Genomic DNA, 16,852 nt, shown 5'->3' on the forward strand with positions numbered 1-16,852 from the left:
TTTTAGAACGGTTTGCTCGTTTTAGTTCTTTAAAATGTAAATTCCAGAATATCTTCCTAGAACACGGATACAACCAATACATGTGGGCACACCACCCACCACGTACACGGCAGGTACTCATGTGACTTAGTCAATGATGTCTAAACTGCACGTTGCAGGCAAGGATGCTATGAGGCATGGTACATTGGCGAGACCAAGAAGATGTTACAACAATGGATGAGTGGGAACCACACAACAATCACCAGGCAGGGGTGTTCCCTCCCAGTCGGGGAACACTTCAGCAGTTCAGGACATTTGGCCTCGGACATTCAGGTGACCATCCTCCAAAGTGGACTTTGGGACAGGCAACAGCACAAAGTGGCCAGAGGCTGATAGCCAAGTTCGGTACCCATAGAGATGGCCTCAACCGGGACCTTGGGTTCATGTCACACTACAGGTGACCCCACTGCACGATACACTTTCTTTCTCCCTCCCTCTCTCTCTCTTTATCTGTCTCTCTCTCACACACACACACACTCACTCTGTCTCTCCTGCACGCGCACACATATAAGTTTATAGGTGAATTTGTATCTAAAGTATTATATTTGCAGACACATTCTATTTTGGTCTAAAAATGCATAACCTATAGTCAATCCATGTAATCGTCTATAAATCTCACTTTAGAAATAAATCCGACTCAAGATTGGGCAGAGACAGACTTTAACCTCACACCGTTAATGCATTGTCTGAGCTGAGATGGCACCTTTTGTTAGAAAACCTGGAGTTATCTTGAGAATGCACCTGAAAAGATATTCTTGGATTTACATATTAAAGAGCCAAAATGAGCAAACCCATTCTAAAAGATGAAAGACTTAATCTAAGTTTGTTTAATATATAACTTTAGCTGGATGACACTGTAATCTTTTGCTATAAATTCTGAGTCGTATGGTCCTGCTTCACGATCACCTGATGAAGAAGCAGCACTTTAAAGCTAGTGCTTCCAAATAAACCTGTTGGGCTCTAACCTGGTGTTGTGTGATTCTTAATTTCCTCCCTGATCAAGGTAACCATAGTCTTTGAACAAGGTGTCAAATTTCCAACCTGACCACTTTAAATAACACCTCATTGGAAGTGATTAGCAAATATTACCACCTTAGGTTCATGTGTTTTATAATTAATTCATGTGATAATGACTTTGGCTGTTCCAGCATTTATTGTATATTCACAAATTTATCAATATGTTATTTGATACAGAACTCAGTACACTCTTACGGAAAGTGGCCTTTGATGAACTCTTTAACAATATCAAGCTGACTGTTAGGGTCAGGATATAGGCTTATAAGGACTGTGCTCTGAGCACCTTGAAGAATGGATGATTTACAGCTATCAAGAAACGGAGGTCAACAACTTTCACCTTTTGTTGTTTGCACAGCATTCTGGGCATCTCATAGAAGGAAAATGTTGAGAATACAGTTGACTCAAAGGCAAATCTCCGAAGTAAGTTAACATTCATCAAGCAAAGGTAATTTCGCTGACTTGGGCATGTTTGCGGGACAGAAAATAGTTGCATGTCTAAAGATTTTCTTTATTTGTAAGGTAACCAGAGTCAAAAGACCAGTTGAACCATAGAGCTCTATTTCAAGGATGCTGACATTGAATGTAATCAAGGGCGGCTAGACATAGTACTTGGGGTGAATGGGATCAAAGGTTATGGGGAGAAATTAGGATTAGGCTATTGAGTTGGACAATCAGCCATGATTGTGATGAATGGTGGAGCAGGCTCAAAGGGTCAAATGGTCTCCTTCTGTACCTATCTTTTATGTTTCTATGTTTCTATGAAGGCCCAAAATATTGATTATTACATTTAAGAGAAGAGGTAGGAGAGTTGACAATAGTGGAAAATGCCGACACCACTCTGGGTCTGCATTTACCATCATGATCAGTGACTATACCAAAATCAAAAATAACCATTTACAGTGACACCTGATAACTACTTCATAAGTGGTTCTTGTGACAAAATCTCTCTCAGATTGTAACTGCCCAATCTCCAATGCATTTGATTTGCTGCATGTCCATTAATTTACACAGATGGAAGAGTGCTGACAATGACAGTGACCAGAGACAATAAACTGCACATTTTTTGAAGTAACCTAAATTTACAAAGCTGAATTAGATACACGTTTGTTTGTTATAAATATTTGTTCAACAATTCTGCTTTAATCCAGTCATACAGTCAGGACCAAGGAGTAAATATATATATGTATATCCTTACTGCAAAAGCACCACTAAATTTCCAAGTTCAAATGGATAAAAACTGGCACAAAGTGGCCAGTTTAGATTTCAAGCAATAATTTGAATAGGTACTTTAATACGTAACTGTCGTCACTCTCGATGGATAAAAACTAATCTGAGAAAGACAGATTGTTTGTGAAAGATAGCACATTCTGTATCATAACCAGCATCTTCTGCACTTTTAAACTTATGTAGAATAAAACTGATTTTTAAAGGTAGAGAATATTCTGACAATATACAATGAAGAATAGTGCAGTTCTCCAAGGCTAGAACATCTTTCTTGGCTTCAGGACACTGTTTCGATGAGTGTTAGACTAGGTGGGAAATAGTCACTGACCTGTGCTTTACCCCAAATGGCTAATTAAAGGCAGAGTGAGCTCGCTATCCAAGGGTGGTTTAGGAGGCGATGGTGTAAAAGTGATGTTACTGGGCTAGTGATCCAAGCCCCCAATTCAAAGTACCAGGAGCCTGGATTCAAATCCCACCATGATAATGTGAATTCAATTTTGGAGGACAGCGCGGTGGCTCAGTGGTTAGCACTGCTGCCTCACAGTGCCAGGGACCCACAGTTCAATTCGCACCTCGGGCGTCTGTCTGTGTGTAGTTTGTACATTCTCCCCGTGTCTGCGTGGGTTTCCCCCAGGTGCTCCGGTTTCCTCCCACAATCCAAAGATGTCAAGTTAGGTGAATTGACCAGGCTAAATTGCCCATTGTGTTAGGTACATTAGTCAGGGGTAAATGTAGGGGAAAAGGTCTGGGTGGGTTGCTCTTCGGAGGGTCGGTGTGGAATTGTTGGGCCAAGAGGCCTGTTTCCATACTAATGGTCAACTAATCTAATCTAGAGAGTCAAATCCAGATGGCTAATTGGAGGTCTTTCACCAATGAAGAAGCAGAAGCTGATCACAGAGGGAAGTAAGGGAGAGAGCAGGACCATTTTGCAGAGCCCTCATTCCAATATTTAAATTTTAAATTAAAAGAGCCTTTTATAGCCGAGGGTAAGGGTGGCGGTGATGATGGTTGTGTGGGAGCCTCTCCACGGGATAAATGGAGAGGGAGATCCCACCTGGAATTCTGGCCCTCAGCTTTGGAACTGGATAAGCATCTCCTGGCTGTTGGTTTACTGCTGCCAAACCCAGCCACATGCAGGAACCTAGATACCTATTGGAAAATTACAGCTGGCTTGCAAAAACGGACATTAAATGCGAACATTAACAGCCTCTTCCTGCAGCCTTCCTCCTGAAAGGATAGCCTAAGGGTATAGTGGAGCTAAGCAATTGGTATACCAGTTACACATGTTAAATTCTTGCTCATTTGAATCATTTGTAACCTTGGGAACTCATAAATAAACCTTAAGATTAAATCTCATACACCGTCTAAATTGTAGTAGACTTGTATATTTCCCTTAAATCCGTAACAATAATTCCCATGGCTAGAATTTGAAATATATATATATATATATATATATCGCTGTTATAAAAAAAACGCACTGTTGGCAATGTAGAACTATTAGATGTTAACAATCAGAACAATATCTGTTGTCTAGTTTCTTTCTAAGATTAGTTTGTGACGACAATAACTTACATCATGTTTCCACATGATCTAGGAATTACTATTATTATCCTGTGACAAAATAAGTTTCAGAGACTTTCCTTATATGCAGAATATCCTAAAAATCCAAATTCTATAAAAGCAATTTGATGATGGTTGTCCACTTAGTGAGAATGGAAAAATAGTCATTGTGAATATATCGCAATTTTAAAACAGAAACTTGCAAGTTACAAGGCAGTTATGATTTAAGCAATTTGATGATGGTTGTCCACTTAGTGAGAATGGAAAAATAGTCATTGTGAATATATCACAATTTTAAAACAGAAACTTGCAAGTTACAAGGCAGTTATGATTTCTCCCTATCATCCCATGCTAAGAGCAAACAATTATCAGACTATCTATTACCTTGCATGATGGTGTCCAATTCCTTCTCAAAATCATATTCTGTGGAAAGGATAAAATATTTAAATACCACTGATGAGCAATGTTAATCATTATTTATATATAATTAATGATATGGGAAGTAATGCTGCCAATAGAGAAAATTAGGGCAAGGTAGGGTGAGGGATTTAACATAACATATTGTGCTTTATGTAGATGGAATGTTTAATAACCGAGTAAAAATGAATGAAGGTCATGGTGACTAAGCAAGAGGCCTAACCTGAATTCATACTTATTTTTCATGGAACTTACAGCATATATTTTATTTCATGCTTTTGTAAAGTTCTATTATTGTCATATTAACATTCTATTCCTAATAATCAGTTTGCAGAGGCAAAATTGCTTACTGAATTGATGATTAAAAGACCTTTGAAAAATAGTACTAGTGCAATTGCAAGAAAACTTGGAAATTAATAATGCCTTTACATTGCATATTTAGTGTTGATGCTCTTGTCATGAAGCCCACATCTGCACATGATTTACTCTGGATTGAAACTATTGAACTGAGTGGCACTTCCTTCATTTGATAGTCTCACTAATTATATTTGTTTAACGTTGCATGGTCATAGAGTCATCGAGTCTTAGAATGTTATCAAAATTGTTTAACAAATTGCTTAGAGATCTACAAAGCAAGATTTTTCACAACTCTTTAACCTCAAATTCCTAAACATTAGTACGTTACACTGCGTGTGCCCAAGAATATGCAAAAGCCCCTCTTGAACAGAGTGGTTTCAGCAATAAGATGTAAGCAATATTATATGGCTGTGCTTTGCTGGAGCTTAATGTGCACCATTACTCACTATTGCTCAAGCATCGAAAGACATTCTGTGTTGTAAAACTCATCGCTTCAAACTCAATGGTGTCCTGAATTGTATGGAATCTTTAAACAGGTACTTTGCATATTGAGTATAGAATAGATTGAAATGTTTCACAAGAAATGCATTAATATATTGATCATTAATCGTTCTGATTGTCATTCCAATGACAGAAATCAAGAGTTAGCTCCTTCCAACCTGAGCCTTAATGAAAGGAGGTTTTGTTGCCACAGGGAGATTGAGTGGGTCTGCCCACTGTGTTTCCCATTACATACAATTAAGTCTAGCCCAAACATTTGTCAACCAGTTAATGAGACCTCTTCCCCATGAGAATGCATTTCCTTTCACCTCATCACCTGAGTATACAATTGGAATCAAATTGGATCTTATAGACACACCTGGAGCCTCATCTCTTGCCCATAGAGCAGGCAAGGTACCATATTCACCCTCTGGCAATGCCAGTCATTATTAATGATCACTCAGGCACATAACAGGCAGCAACAGGATCAAGGATGCTTCGGTGGTTATCCTGCTGACTGACAGCTCTTGGTCAATCTAAACCTGCCAACTCCTTTGAATGGCAGAGCCACTGAGGAAATCATGTATGCTGCCTGAATATCACCTACCAGAGGCCCAAGATTAAGGGGTGAGACTGGTTACTGATAATTAACGGCCAGAGGGGTTTTCTGCAGTTGTAGGCAGCTGTCAGCAGTAAGGTCAGACTTGACCCCTAGTGGACTACCTCTTTCTCAAAGGTGCATTCCTGGGTCAGGCAGTTGATCCACTTCCATTATACAGCAGGATCTAGTCTGTGACCTAACTGCCCAATTCTCATAGTATACTTTTATATGTATTTAATAATAGAAGTTACTAGATTAGATTGTGCATTATGCCATACTTTAATAACAAAACAAAGCTGCAGAATAAATCAATTTATGAGTATGTAATATCTCGCCAGGACCACTACATATTTCCACGCCGTAATATAAAAGGACTTACATAATGGCTTGGTTTGTTCAAAAGGAAGTTTGCTGCATACTCTTTGAGTACTTGTTAAATAATGTTGTTAAGTAGACTTGTTTACAAATAAAGCAATGGAGACTGTATTCTACTAATGTGCAAATTATTGTTAGTACTCATTTTTCAGAATGCAGGAATCTATTCTTAGATATACAATAAATGTATTTTTCACAATTGAACAGAATCTTTGGAAATCAGGAAATGTAAGATAAATTTTCAGTTCAACACATCATGGTAATTTGGTGAAGTAGATACCCTGCCAATTATAGCAGCCACCGAGCTTTAATTGTATTGACGATAGGCGGGTGATCCATTCTGCCTGAATGTAGAAATGGGGGAAGGATAAAAATTTACAATCTTGGTATGTTACAGAGTTTGATTATGCGACTCATTCATGCAATATTTCCTCTTTTGGTGTTGCAATTATATGTACAAATAATAAAATAGAATGGGAAAGGTGACCCTGAAATGACCAACAAGGGAAATTAGACAGAATTAAATCTATGCAAGGGGCAAAAAATTTGCTAAAACGCGCAGCTGACCAGAGGACATGGAGCAGTTTACATTTTGGCAAAGGGTGCCAAAGGAATTGATTGAGAGGGGAAAAAAGAGTATGAGAGTAAGCTTACAAGGACATTATAAACTGATTTTAAAAGCTCCCTAGTTGTGTAAAAAGAAAAACAAAGTTTAGTGACTAAAAAGGTCAGTCCCTTACAATCAGAAACATGAGAAATGATAATGGGGAACAAAAAGAAGGCAAACCAGTTTAAATACATAATTTGGTCTGTCTTAATAAAATAGGACACAAGTAAAGTCCCAAAAATGTTGGGGAATACATGGTCTAATGAGGGAGAGGAACTGAAGAAATTCAGCAATAGTAGGAAAATGGTGTTGGGAAATTGATGAGATTAAACAGCAACAGATTTCCAGGACCTGATAACCTACGTCTCAGAATACTTAATTAAGTGGTCCTAGAAATAGTGGATGCATTGATAGTCATGTTTCAAGAGTCGATATAGATCCTAGAACAGGTGAACAGAAAACGTGATGACAGACCTGTTAGCCTGACATTGGGAGAACTCTAGAGTCTATATTAAAAGATTTAATGGCAGACCACTTGGAAAACAGTTACAGGATTAGATAGAGTTAGCTTGAATTTACAAAAGGGAAATAATGCGCAAGAAACCTACTTATTAATTCCTAGGGGTAGTTGATAGGGGGAGCAAGTCGATGCTGTTCGCTTGGAGTTTCAGAAAGCACTTGATAAAGTCCCACATAGGAGAATAGCATGTAAAATTAAAGGACATGGGATTGGAAGATGTGCACTGACATGGACAGAAAACTGGCAAGCTGATCAGAAATGAACAGAAGATAAATGGATCATTTTCTGAGTGGTAGCCAGAAACCAGTGAAGTTGCACAGGGATCAGTGCTTGGCTCCTATCCACAATACATAATAATGATTTAGATGAGGGCACTAAATGTGATATCTCCAAGTTTATATAAAACACAAAGCTAGCTTGAAATGTGAACTGTGAGGCGAATGTAGAGAGGGGAGACTATAGACTAGTGGTATTACTGCGAGACTACTCATCCAGAAACCCAACTAATGTTCTGGGGACTTGGGTTCAAATCCCACCTTGACAGATGGTGAAATTTGAATTTAGAATCATAGAGATGTACAGCACGGAAACAGACTCTTTAGTCCAACCCGTCCATGCCGATCAGATATCCTAACTCAATCTGGTCCCACTGCCGGCAGCTGGCCCATATCTCTTAAAACCCTTCGTATTCATATTCCCATCCAAATGCCTCTTAAATGTTGCAATTGTACCAGCCTCCACCACTTCCTCTGGCAGCTCATTCTATACACGTATCATCCTCTGTGTGAAAAAGTTGCCCCTTAGGTCTCTTTTATATCTTTCCCCTCTCATCCTAAACCTATGCCCTCTAGTTCTGGACTCCCCGACCCCAGGGAAAAGACTTTGCCTATTTACCCTATTCATGCCCCTTGTAATTTGTAGACCTCCATAAGGTCACCCCTCAGCCTCCGATGCTCCAGGGAAAACAGCCCAGCCTGTTCAGCCTCTCCCTATAGCTCAAATCCTCCAACCCTGGCAACACCCTTGTAAATCTTTTCTGAACACTTTCAAGTTTCGCAACATCTTTCCGATAGGAAGGAGACCAGAATTGCATGCAATATTCCAATAGTAGCCTAACCAATGTACTGTACAGCTGCAACATGACCTCCCAACTCCTGTACTCAATACTCTGACCAATAAAGGAAAGCATACCAAACGCCTTCTTCACTATCCTATCTACCTGCGACTCCACTTTCAAGGAGCTATGAACCTGCACTCCAATGTCTCTTTGTTCAGCAACACTCCCTAGGACCTTACCATTAAGTATATAAGTCCTGCTAAGATTTGCTTTCCCAAAATGCAGCACCTCACATCTGCCACATCTCAGCCCACTGGCCCATCGGTCAAGTTCCTGTTGTAATCTCAGGTAACCCTCTTCACTGTGCACTTCACCTCCACTGTACCTCTTATGCTCACATTCAAATCATGTATGTTAATGACAAAAAGTAGAGGACTGATCCTTGTGGCACTCCACTCGTCACAGGCCTCCAGTCTGAAAAATAACCCTCCACCACCACTCTCTGTCATCTACCTTTGGGCTAGTTCTGTATCCATATGGCTAGTTCTCCCTGTATTCTGTGAGATCTAACCTTGCTAATCAGTCTTCTATGGGGAACCTTGTCGAACACCTTACTGAAGTCCATATAGATCACATCTACCACTCTGCCCTAATCAATCCTCTTTGTTACTTACTAAAAAAACTCAATCAGGTTTGTGAGACATGATTTCCCACACATAAAGCTATGTTGACTATCCCTAATCAGTTATTGCCTTTCCAAATACATGTATATCCTGTCCCTCAGGATTCCCTCCAACCACTTGCCAACCAACGATGTCAGGCTCATTGGTCTATAGTTTCCTGACTTGTCATTACCACCTTCTTAAACAATGGCACCACGTTTGCCAACCTCCAGACTTCGAGCACCTCACCTGTGACTATCGATGATACAAATATCTCAGCAAGTGGCCCAGTAATCACTTCTCTAGCTTCCCACAGAGTTCTAGGGGACACCTGATCGGGTCCTGGGGATTTATCCACCTTTACCCGTTTCAAGGCATCCAGCACTTGCTCCTTTGTAAAATGGACATTTTGCAAGATGTCACCATCTATTTCCTGACAGTCTATATCTTCCATATCCTTTTTCACAATAAGTACTGATGCAAAATTCTCATTTAGTATCTCGCCCATTTTCTGCGGCTCCACACAAAGGCCGCCTTGCTGATCTTTGAGGGGCCCCATTCTCTCCCTCGTTACCCTTTTATCCTTAATGTATTTGTAAAACCTCTTGGGATTTTCCTTAATTCTACTTCCCAAAGCTATCTCATAACCTCTTTATTTCCTTCATACTCTTCTAAGGATTCACTCGTTCTATCCTGTCTACACCTTATATATTCTTCCTTCTTTTTCTTAACCAAACCCTCAATTTCTTTAGTCATCCAACATTCCCTATACTTTCTCTGGATTCTTGTTATCTCATTTCTGAAGGCTTCTCATTTTCCAGCCGTCACATTACCTGCAAATATCTGTCCCCGATCAGCTTTCGAAAGTTCTTGCCTAATACCATCAAAATTGGCCTTTCTCCAATTTAGAACTTCAATATTTAGATCTGGTCTGTCCTATTCCATCATTATTTTAAATCTAAAAGAATTATGGTTGCTTGCCCCAAAGTGTTCCCCCACTGACACCTCAGTCACCTGCCCTGCCTTATTTCCCCAGAGTAAGTCAAGTTTGCACCTTCTCTAATAGATACATCCACATACTGAATCAGAAAATTGTCTTGTACACACTTAACAAATTCCTCTCCACCTAAACCCTTAACATTATGGCAATCCCAGTTGATGTTTGGAAAGTTAAAATCCCCTCCCAAAACCACCCTATTATTCTTACAGATAGCTGAGATCTTCTTACAAGTTTGTTTCTCAATTTCCCTCTGATTATTAGGGGGTCTATAATACAATCCCAATAAGGTGATCATCCCTTTCTTATTTCTCAGTTCCACCCAAATAACTTCCCTGGATGTATTTCCGGGAATATCCTCCTGTAATGCTATCCCTTATCAAAACTTGCACTCCCCCTCCTCTCTTGCCTCTCTTTCTATCCTTCCTGTAGCATTTGTATCCTGGAACATTAAGCTACCAGTCCTGCCCATCCCTGAGGCATGTTTCTGTTATTGCTATGATATCCCAGTCCCATGTTCCTAGCCATGAATTCTGAATGACAAGTCCGCTTAAGACCACAGAACTGTTATGTTTGTCAGAAAAATCCATGTGGATCACTAACTCCTTTTAGGAAAGAAACTGCAGTCCTTACCTAGTCTGGCCTACATGTGACTCATGACCCACAGCAATATGATTGACTCTTAATTTCTCTCTTGGCAACTATGGATATGCAATAACTACTGGCCTAGCCAGTGGCACCCACATCCTCTGAGTGAATTAAAAAAGATGCTTAAGTGTGATTTGGAGTGAATGGGCAAATACATGGAAGATGCAGTATAATGGGAGTAAAATATGAGGTTAACCATTTTGGTTACAAATATAGGAAGGCAGATAATTACTTGAACCGCAATAGATTTGGAAAGGGACAGGTGCAACGAGACCTGAGAGTTCTTGCACACCTGTCACTGTAAGCAAGCATGCAGGTGCTGTCCATGGTGAGGAAGATAAATTAAATGTTGGCCTCCAGAGTGAGAGAATCTAAGTGCAGGGGCAGGAATGTCTTACTGCAATTGTATGGGGACTTGGTGAGACCACATCTCTGGAGTACTGTGTGCAATTTTGGTCTCCTTATCTGAGGATGTACTGGCTATAGAGAGAGTGCATAAAAGGTTTACTAGACTCATGCATGGGATGGCAGTACTGATGTACAAAGGGAGACTTATCGGTTAGGACAGTACTCACTGGAGTTAAAAGAATGAGAGGAGTTGTCATAGAAATATATAAATTTCCAACAGGACTAGGTAAGGTGAACGTGAGGAAGGATGTCCTTGATGACTACAGACAGTGAAAAACCAGGGGTCACATTGTAAGGATACTGTGTAGGCCATTAAGGACTGAGGTGAGGAGAAATGTCTTCACCCAGACACTGGAGGACTCCAAATCCCTCTGAGCTACTTTTTTGCATTGAAATAATATACCATTTTTCTATCCTTCTTGATAAAGAACAAAACCTCACACTTCATCGTATTGTATTTCACCTTCTAAGAGTTTGCCCACTCACTTAATTTGTCTAAGATCACTTTGTGGACTCTGTATCAGCCTCACTCCTTGCAATCCCACCTCTTCTTGTGTAATCAGCAAACGTGGCTATAGTACATTCACTTTCCTCTTCCAAGTCATTAACACGTATTGTAAATAATCTTGGCCCCAGCACTGATCCTTGTAGTATTAGTTACAAGTTGCAATCCAGATAATGTGCCCTTTATCCTAGCTCACTGTCTCTGATTAATTCAGCAATTGTCTGTCCATGCTAGTGTACTATCCCCAGCACCATGGACTCTTATACTAAGTGGCCTCGATTTGGTAAAGGAAATTGCAACAAAAAAGTTATATACTTTTTAATGACCACTGTATGAAGACTGCCATATGAATTTTGCCCTCAATACACTGTATAAATATGAAATTATATCACTGCTTCTTCCAATTTATGTGAATAATTTATTTGTCACAGGATTTTATTAATGCTTGCAGCATTCTGATAGAACTATCAATGAATTATCTCTGTGTAAATTTTTCATGAGAATGTATGTCATACTTAAAAATCAAGAGCAACAGCAAAGGCTTTAGTGCAAAGTTACTTATTATCAATTGATATAATAGAACTTGAGTATTGCTGAAGAAACAGATTTATCAAAACTTTTCATCTTGCACTCATCAGGCCAATTCACAGTATGTACTAATATAAAGGAAGACATATCTAATGGATGACAGGAGAGTGCTGCCTGGTGAGAAAGTGGACTCTGATTTCAAGTGATGGAGATGATTAAGCCCGAATATCTGCCTCTTGAAATAGTAAAAATAGTATCCCATCAAAATCCCTTTAAGTCTTTCACTGAACCATTTTTAATGATTAACTCCATATGAAGATTTGAAAATTGTTACGAACTCTCAGTGAGACTTGGAAGAAGAATGTACAAGGACCTTGAGAGTAGGGGTCTGTTACAGCAGAGCTATAAACCCCCAAAATTCCAGCTTGTGACCCAACTTGGGGTCCTGCAACTCCCCAGCAAACTTCTGGAAGCCCTGGTTTAATCAATAATGTTTAACCTTTAACATTTCACCATCAACATTTTCCTCTTAACTCCCACTTAACTCCCTCAAAGTCTCTTCGGCCAAAGTATCAATCATCAACATGTTTAGCCCTTTTCCAGGATGAGTAGGACAGATGAACTCCACATGGTTCTCCTTAGATGGAAAATACGATGGCAGATTTATGGTCCAGCCTTTATCGACTATCAAAATATAAAGGTCAGTACTTCCTCACTGTCATGAACTTACAACTAGTCTTGAGTGGATGATCACATCTCTGGAGGCACAGCATGAATTGCCTGTTCCTTAGAGAGTGAGACTGCCATGCAAATATATATTTCTCTAGAGACAGCCTTTCTGAAAATTCACATTGGCAGAAAAATAAAGTGTAGAATGTTCTAAGGTCTGTGGATTTGATGTTCTGGCATGTACAGTCAAGTCATCAAATGTGCACAACTGTCACTGGTATCTTGGCAGACACATCTTGCTCAGGAGATAAAATATTTAGAAGTTCCCGCAATTACAGTTTCAAGCAAAGAAATAGGCTAAACTCTGAACTCAACAAAATCACCTTCTTTTCAGAAATAGGAGAAATCAGCTGGGCAGTCCATCCAGCAGGCTTCTTATCTCCAGTTCAAGACCGAATAAAATAAGCAAAACAGTATCCACACCAGATACTGTTCAAGCAGCCCCGCAGTGTGTTTGCAGAAAAAACATGCAGTTATTATGAGTCATATGAATTCTATGAAGGATTGATAGACAGAATTCCAATGTCTACAGTGACTTTTCAACCCAGTCTTTTAAAGAAATCATGACAGGTATTTCTACAAAATGAAAAGTAATCAATTTGTACATAATCCTTCAAAACTTAAGTCATCCAAGAAATATTTAATATGATGTTGCTTTCTAACACTTCTACCCTTTAAAAAATGAAAAGCTATTTTTAAGTGCACTTCATTATAATATGTGGACAAATTAAAATTTTAGAGAATTCTGACACATTCACAAAAGCATTCTCATTTGCTTGTTCCATGTAACCTATGCAAATATCGCTGATACCTTCACTGTACGCCTCCTTAACAAAGCATCTGCACTTATATTATCTTTTCCTGCAATGTGAACAATCTTTATGTGCTAAGGCTATAATAGCAAACTCCATTGGAATAATCTGGCTTTGTAAACATTTTTTCCACAGCTGGGAGGTTATGTTTGGTACATTCTAATGTCTCTCTGCTGCTGTGATGGATATACAGGTATATTTCAAAATGTCTAAGAGCCAGTGAAATCCCAAGGTTTTTAATCTACCATTGAATATCTTATTTGGTGGCATTTTAGCATTATTGGTAAAAATATTCTACAGACTTTGCCATACCTATCCATCTTCTTGTTACAAAACAGCACCCACTCCCAGATCATTAGCACTAACTGCTACTTTGAAGGGCTTAGTGAAATCTGATGCAGTCAAACTGGTTCATTGATCAAAATGGTTTTCAACTTCTCAAAAGATGCCAGGCACTCTCCTGATCACTCAACCTTGAATGTCACAAAGTAGATCACTTTTGTGCAGCTTGCTGGAAGCTGCAGGATTGGATACAAAGTGAAAGGAGCCCTGACTGCAAGTACAACAAACCAAGATATAACTCTGACACAGATGTGAGACCAAGTGGGAGCACTGTTATGTGTGTGAGGAAAGTAAACAAGGTGCCTGCTTAAGAGTTACAATACCTTGTCAAAAGGAAAAGTACTGCCTCTTTCTAAAATTGAATCAAATAAACTTTAAAATCTGATTGAAGATTTGTAGCTCGGGTATCCGTTGTTGTGGTTCTGCTCGCCGAGCTGGAAGTTTTTGCTGCAAACGTTTCGTTTCCTGGCTTGGGAACATCATCAGTGCGGTGGGAGCTTCGTGTGAAGCGCTGCTTTGATGTTTCTTCCGGTATTTATAGTGGTTTGTTCTTGCCGCTTCCGGGTGTCAGTTTCAGCTGCAGTGATTTGTATCTGGGGTCCAGGTCGATGTGTCTGTTGATGGATGTTCTTGCCGTTTCCGGGTGTCAGTTTCAGCTGTAGTGGTTTGTATATGGTGTCCAGGTCAATGTGTCTATTGATGGAGTTTGGGGATGAATGCCATGCTTCTAGGAATTCTCTGGCTGTTCTCTGTCTGGCCTGTCCTATGATAGTGGTGTTTTCCCAGTCAAATTCATGTTGCTGGTTGTCTGAGTGTATGGCTACTAGAGATAGCTGGTCGTGTCGTTTTGTGGCTAGCTGATGTTCGTGGATGCGGATTGTTAGCTGTCTTCCTGTTTGTCCTATATAGTGTTTTGTGCAGTCCTTGCATGGTATTTTGTAAACTACATTAGTTTGGCTCATGCTGGGTATTGGGTCCTTTGTTCTAGTGAGTTGTTGTCTGAGCGTGGATGTTGGCTTGTGTGCTGTTACGAGTCCTAAGGGTCGCAGTAGTCTGGCTGTCAGTTCTGAGACACTCCTGACGTATGGTAGAGTGGCTAGTCCTTTTGGTTGTGGCATGTCCTCGTTCTGTGGTCTATCTCTTAGGCATCTGGTGCTAAAGTTGCGTGGGTATCTGTTTTTGGCGAATACCTTGTATAGATGTTCCTCTTCCTCTTTTCGCAGTTCTGGTGTACTGCAGTGTGTTGTGGCCCTTTTGAATAGTGTCCTGATGCAGCTTCGTTTGTGTGTGTTGGGGTGAAGCTGCATCAGGACACTATTCAAAAGGGCCACAACACACTGCAGTACACCAGAACTGCGAAAAGAGGAAGAGGAACATCTATACAAGATATTCGCCAAAAACGGATACCCATGCAACTTTATCACCAGATGCCTAAGAGATAGACCACGGAACGAGGACATGCCACAACCAAAAGGACTAGCCACTCTACCATACGTCAGGAGTGTCTCAGAACTGACAGCCAGACTACTGCGACCCTTAGGACTCGTAACAGCACACAAGCCAACATCCACGCTCAGACAACAACTCACTAGAACAAAGGACCCAATACCCAGCATGAGCCAAACTAACGTAGTTTACAAAATACCATGCAAGGACTGCACAAAACACTATATAGGACAAACAGGAAGACAGCTAACAATCCGCATCCACGAACATCAGCTAGCCACAAAACGACACGACCAGCTATCTCTAGTAGCCATACACTCAGACAACCAGCAACATGAATTTGACTGGGAAAACACCACTATCATAGGACAGGCCAGACAGAGAACAGCCAGAGAATTCCTAGAAGCATGGCATTCATCCCCAAACTCCATCAATAGACACATTGACCTGGACACCATATACAAACCACTACAGCTGAAACTGACACCCGGAAACGGCAAGAACATCCATCAACAGACACATCGACCTGGACCCCACATACAAATCACTGCAGCTGAAACTGACACCCGGAAGCGGCAAGAACAAACCACTATAAATACCGGAAGAAACATCAAAGCAGCGCTTCACACGAGGCTCCCACCGCACTGATGATGTTCCCTAGCCAGGGAACGAAACGTTTGCAGCAAAAACTTCCAGCTCGGCGAGCAGAACCACAACAATCAAATAAACTTACAGTCATACTTGAAGATATAGTTACTCAAACTCTTTTGTTGGGGAAAGACATGACTTTTCCATGAGAGACAGACATGAGTTCCAAAGATCTAGTAAATGGTATTAGTGGGGAATAAATTCCTGCACTATTGCATTGGGTTCACTTAGAAAGCTGAAAAGAATGGGATCTCTACTTTGTACAAACTCCTTTGCCAGGTTGAGACCACATTCATCTGTTCCAGATTGTGACAGAAGGCTATCTGGCAGATCTGTGAAGGTATGAAGCACCTCAGAGTATATTATCACCTATATGCTGTCCCATTTAAGTCTTCAACTGATTCCTCTGCTGTAAAATATACCTGTGCTATTGCTGTCTGATGAGTCGTGACACAGCTATGGATTGAAAAATGGAGAAGTAGAGGGAAACTATATTGTTAAGATGGCATCTTAGGGCAAGCAGAGTCTCAGAGTCCAAACAGTGGTCTAAAATATTTCGTACTCCAGTATGTTCCTTGCTGCTGCCTGACCCTGATGTGCTTTTCCAGCACCACTCTAATCTTGACTCTGATCTCCAGTATCTGCAGTCCTTTCATTCACCCTGTTCCTTGTTGCTGCTTTGTTTGCATTGTATGTGCTGTATCCTCGTGATGTAATCTCTTGCAGTAAGATAGCAGAGATGAGTCATCAGCCAGATGCATTCGCAAGAATGTGTTGAGATCCAGATCCAGTCTCTGTGTGTTCTCATGTTCGTGCAAAACTAGCAGAACAGCTGAAAAATCACACAACTGTGACCATGAAAACAACCACTGA

The 16,852-nt window shown here is 40.3% G+C and overlaps 1 protein-coding gene across 9 annotated transcripts in view; it reads right to left on the bottom strand.

Annotated features, from left to right (window-relative positions):
- LOC132823183 (multiple C2 and transmembrane domain-containing protein 1-like) overlaps window positions 1–16,852 on the bottom strand; it is a 646,464-nt gene that overhangs the window by 329,987 nt on the left and 299,625 nt on the right. For 7 of the 9 annotated variants that reach the window (XR_009645516.1, XM_060836773.1, XM_060836789.1 and 4 more), the window contains one exon: window positions 4,225–4,263. The exons of the other annotated variants lie outside the window; for them this stretch is intronic. Coding sequence is in view for 6 of the 7 variants with exons in the window: in XM_060836773.1 (XP_060692756.1) it covers window positions 4,225–4,263 (39 nt within the window). In the remaining variant the exon portion in view is untranslated. The remainder of the gene's footprint in view (window positions 1–4,224; window positions 4,264–16,852) is intronic. 9 annotated transcript variants of the gene reach the window in all.

This window comes from Hemiscyllium ocellatum, chromosome 2, assembly GCF_020745735.1.
Source record: "Hemiscyllium ocellatum isolate sHemOce1 chromosome 2, sHemOce1.pat.X.cur, whole genome shotgun sequence".
NCBI classification, from domain to species: Eukaryota; Metazoa; Chordata; class Chondrichthyes; order Orectolobiformes; family Hemiscylliidae; genus Hemiscyllium; species Hemiscyllium ocellatum.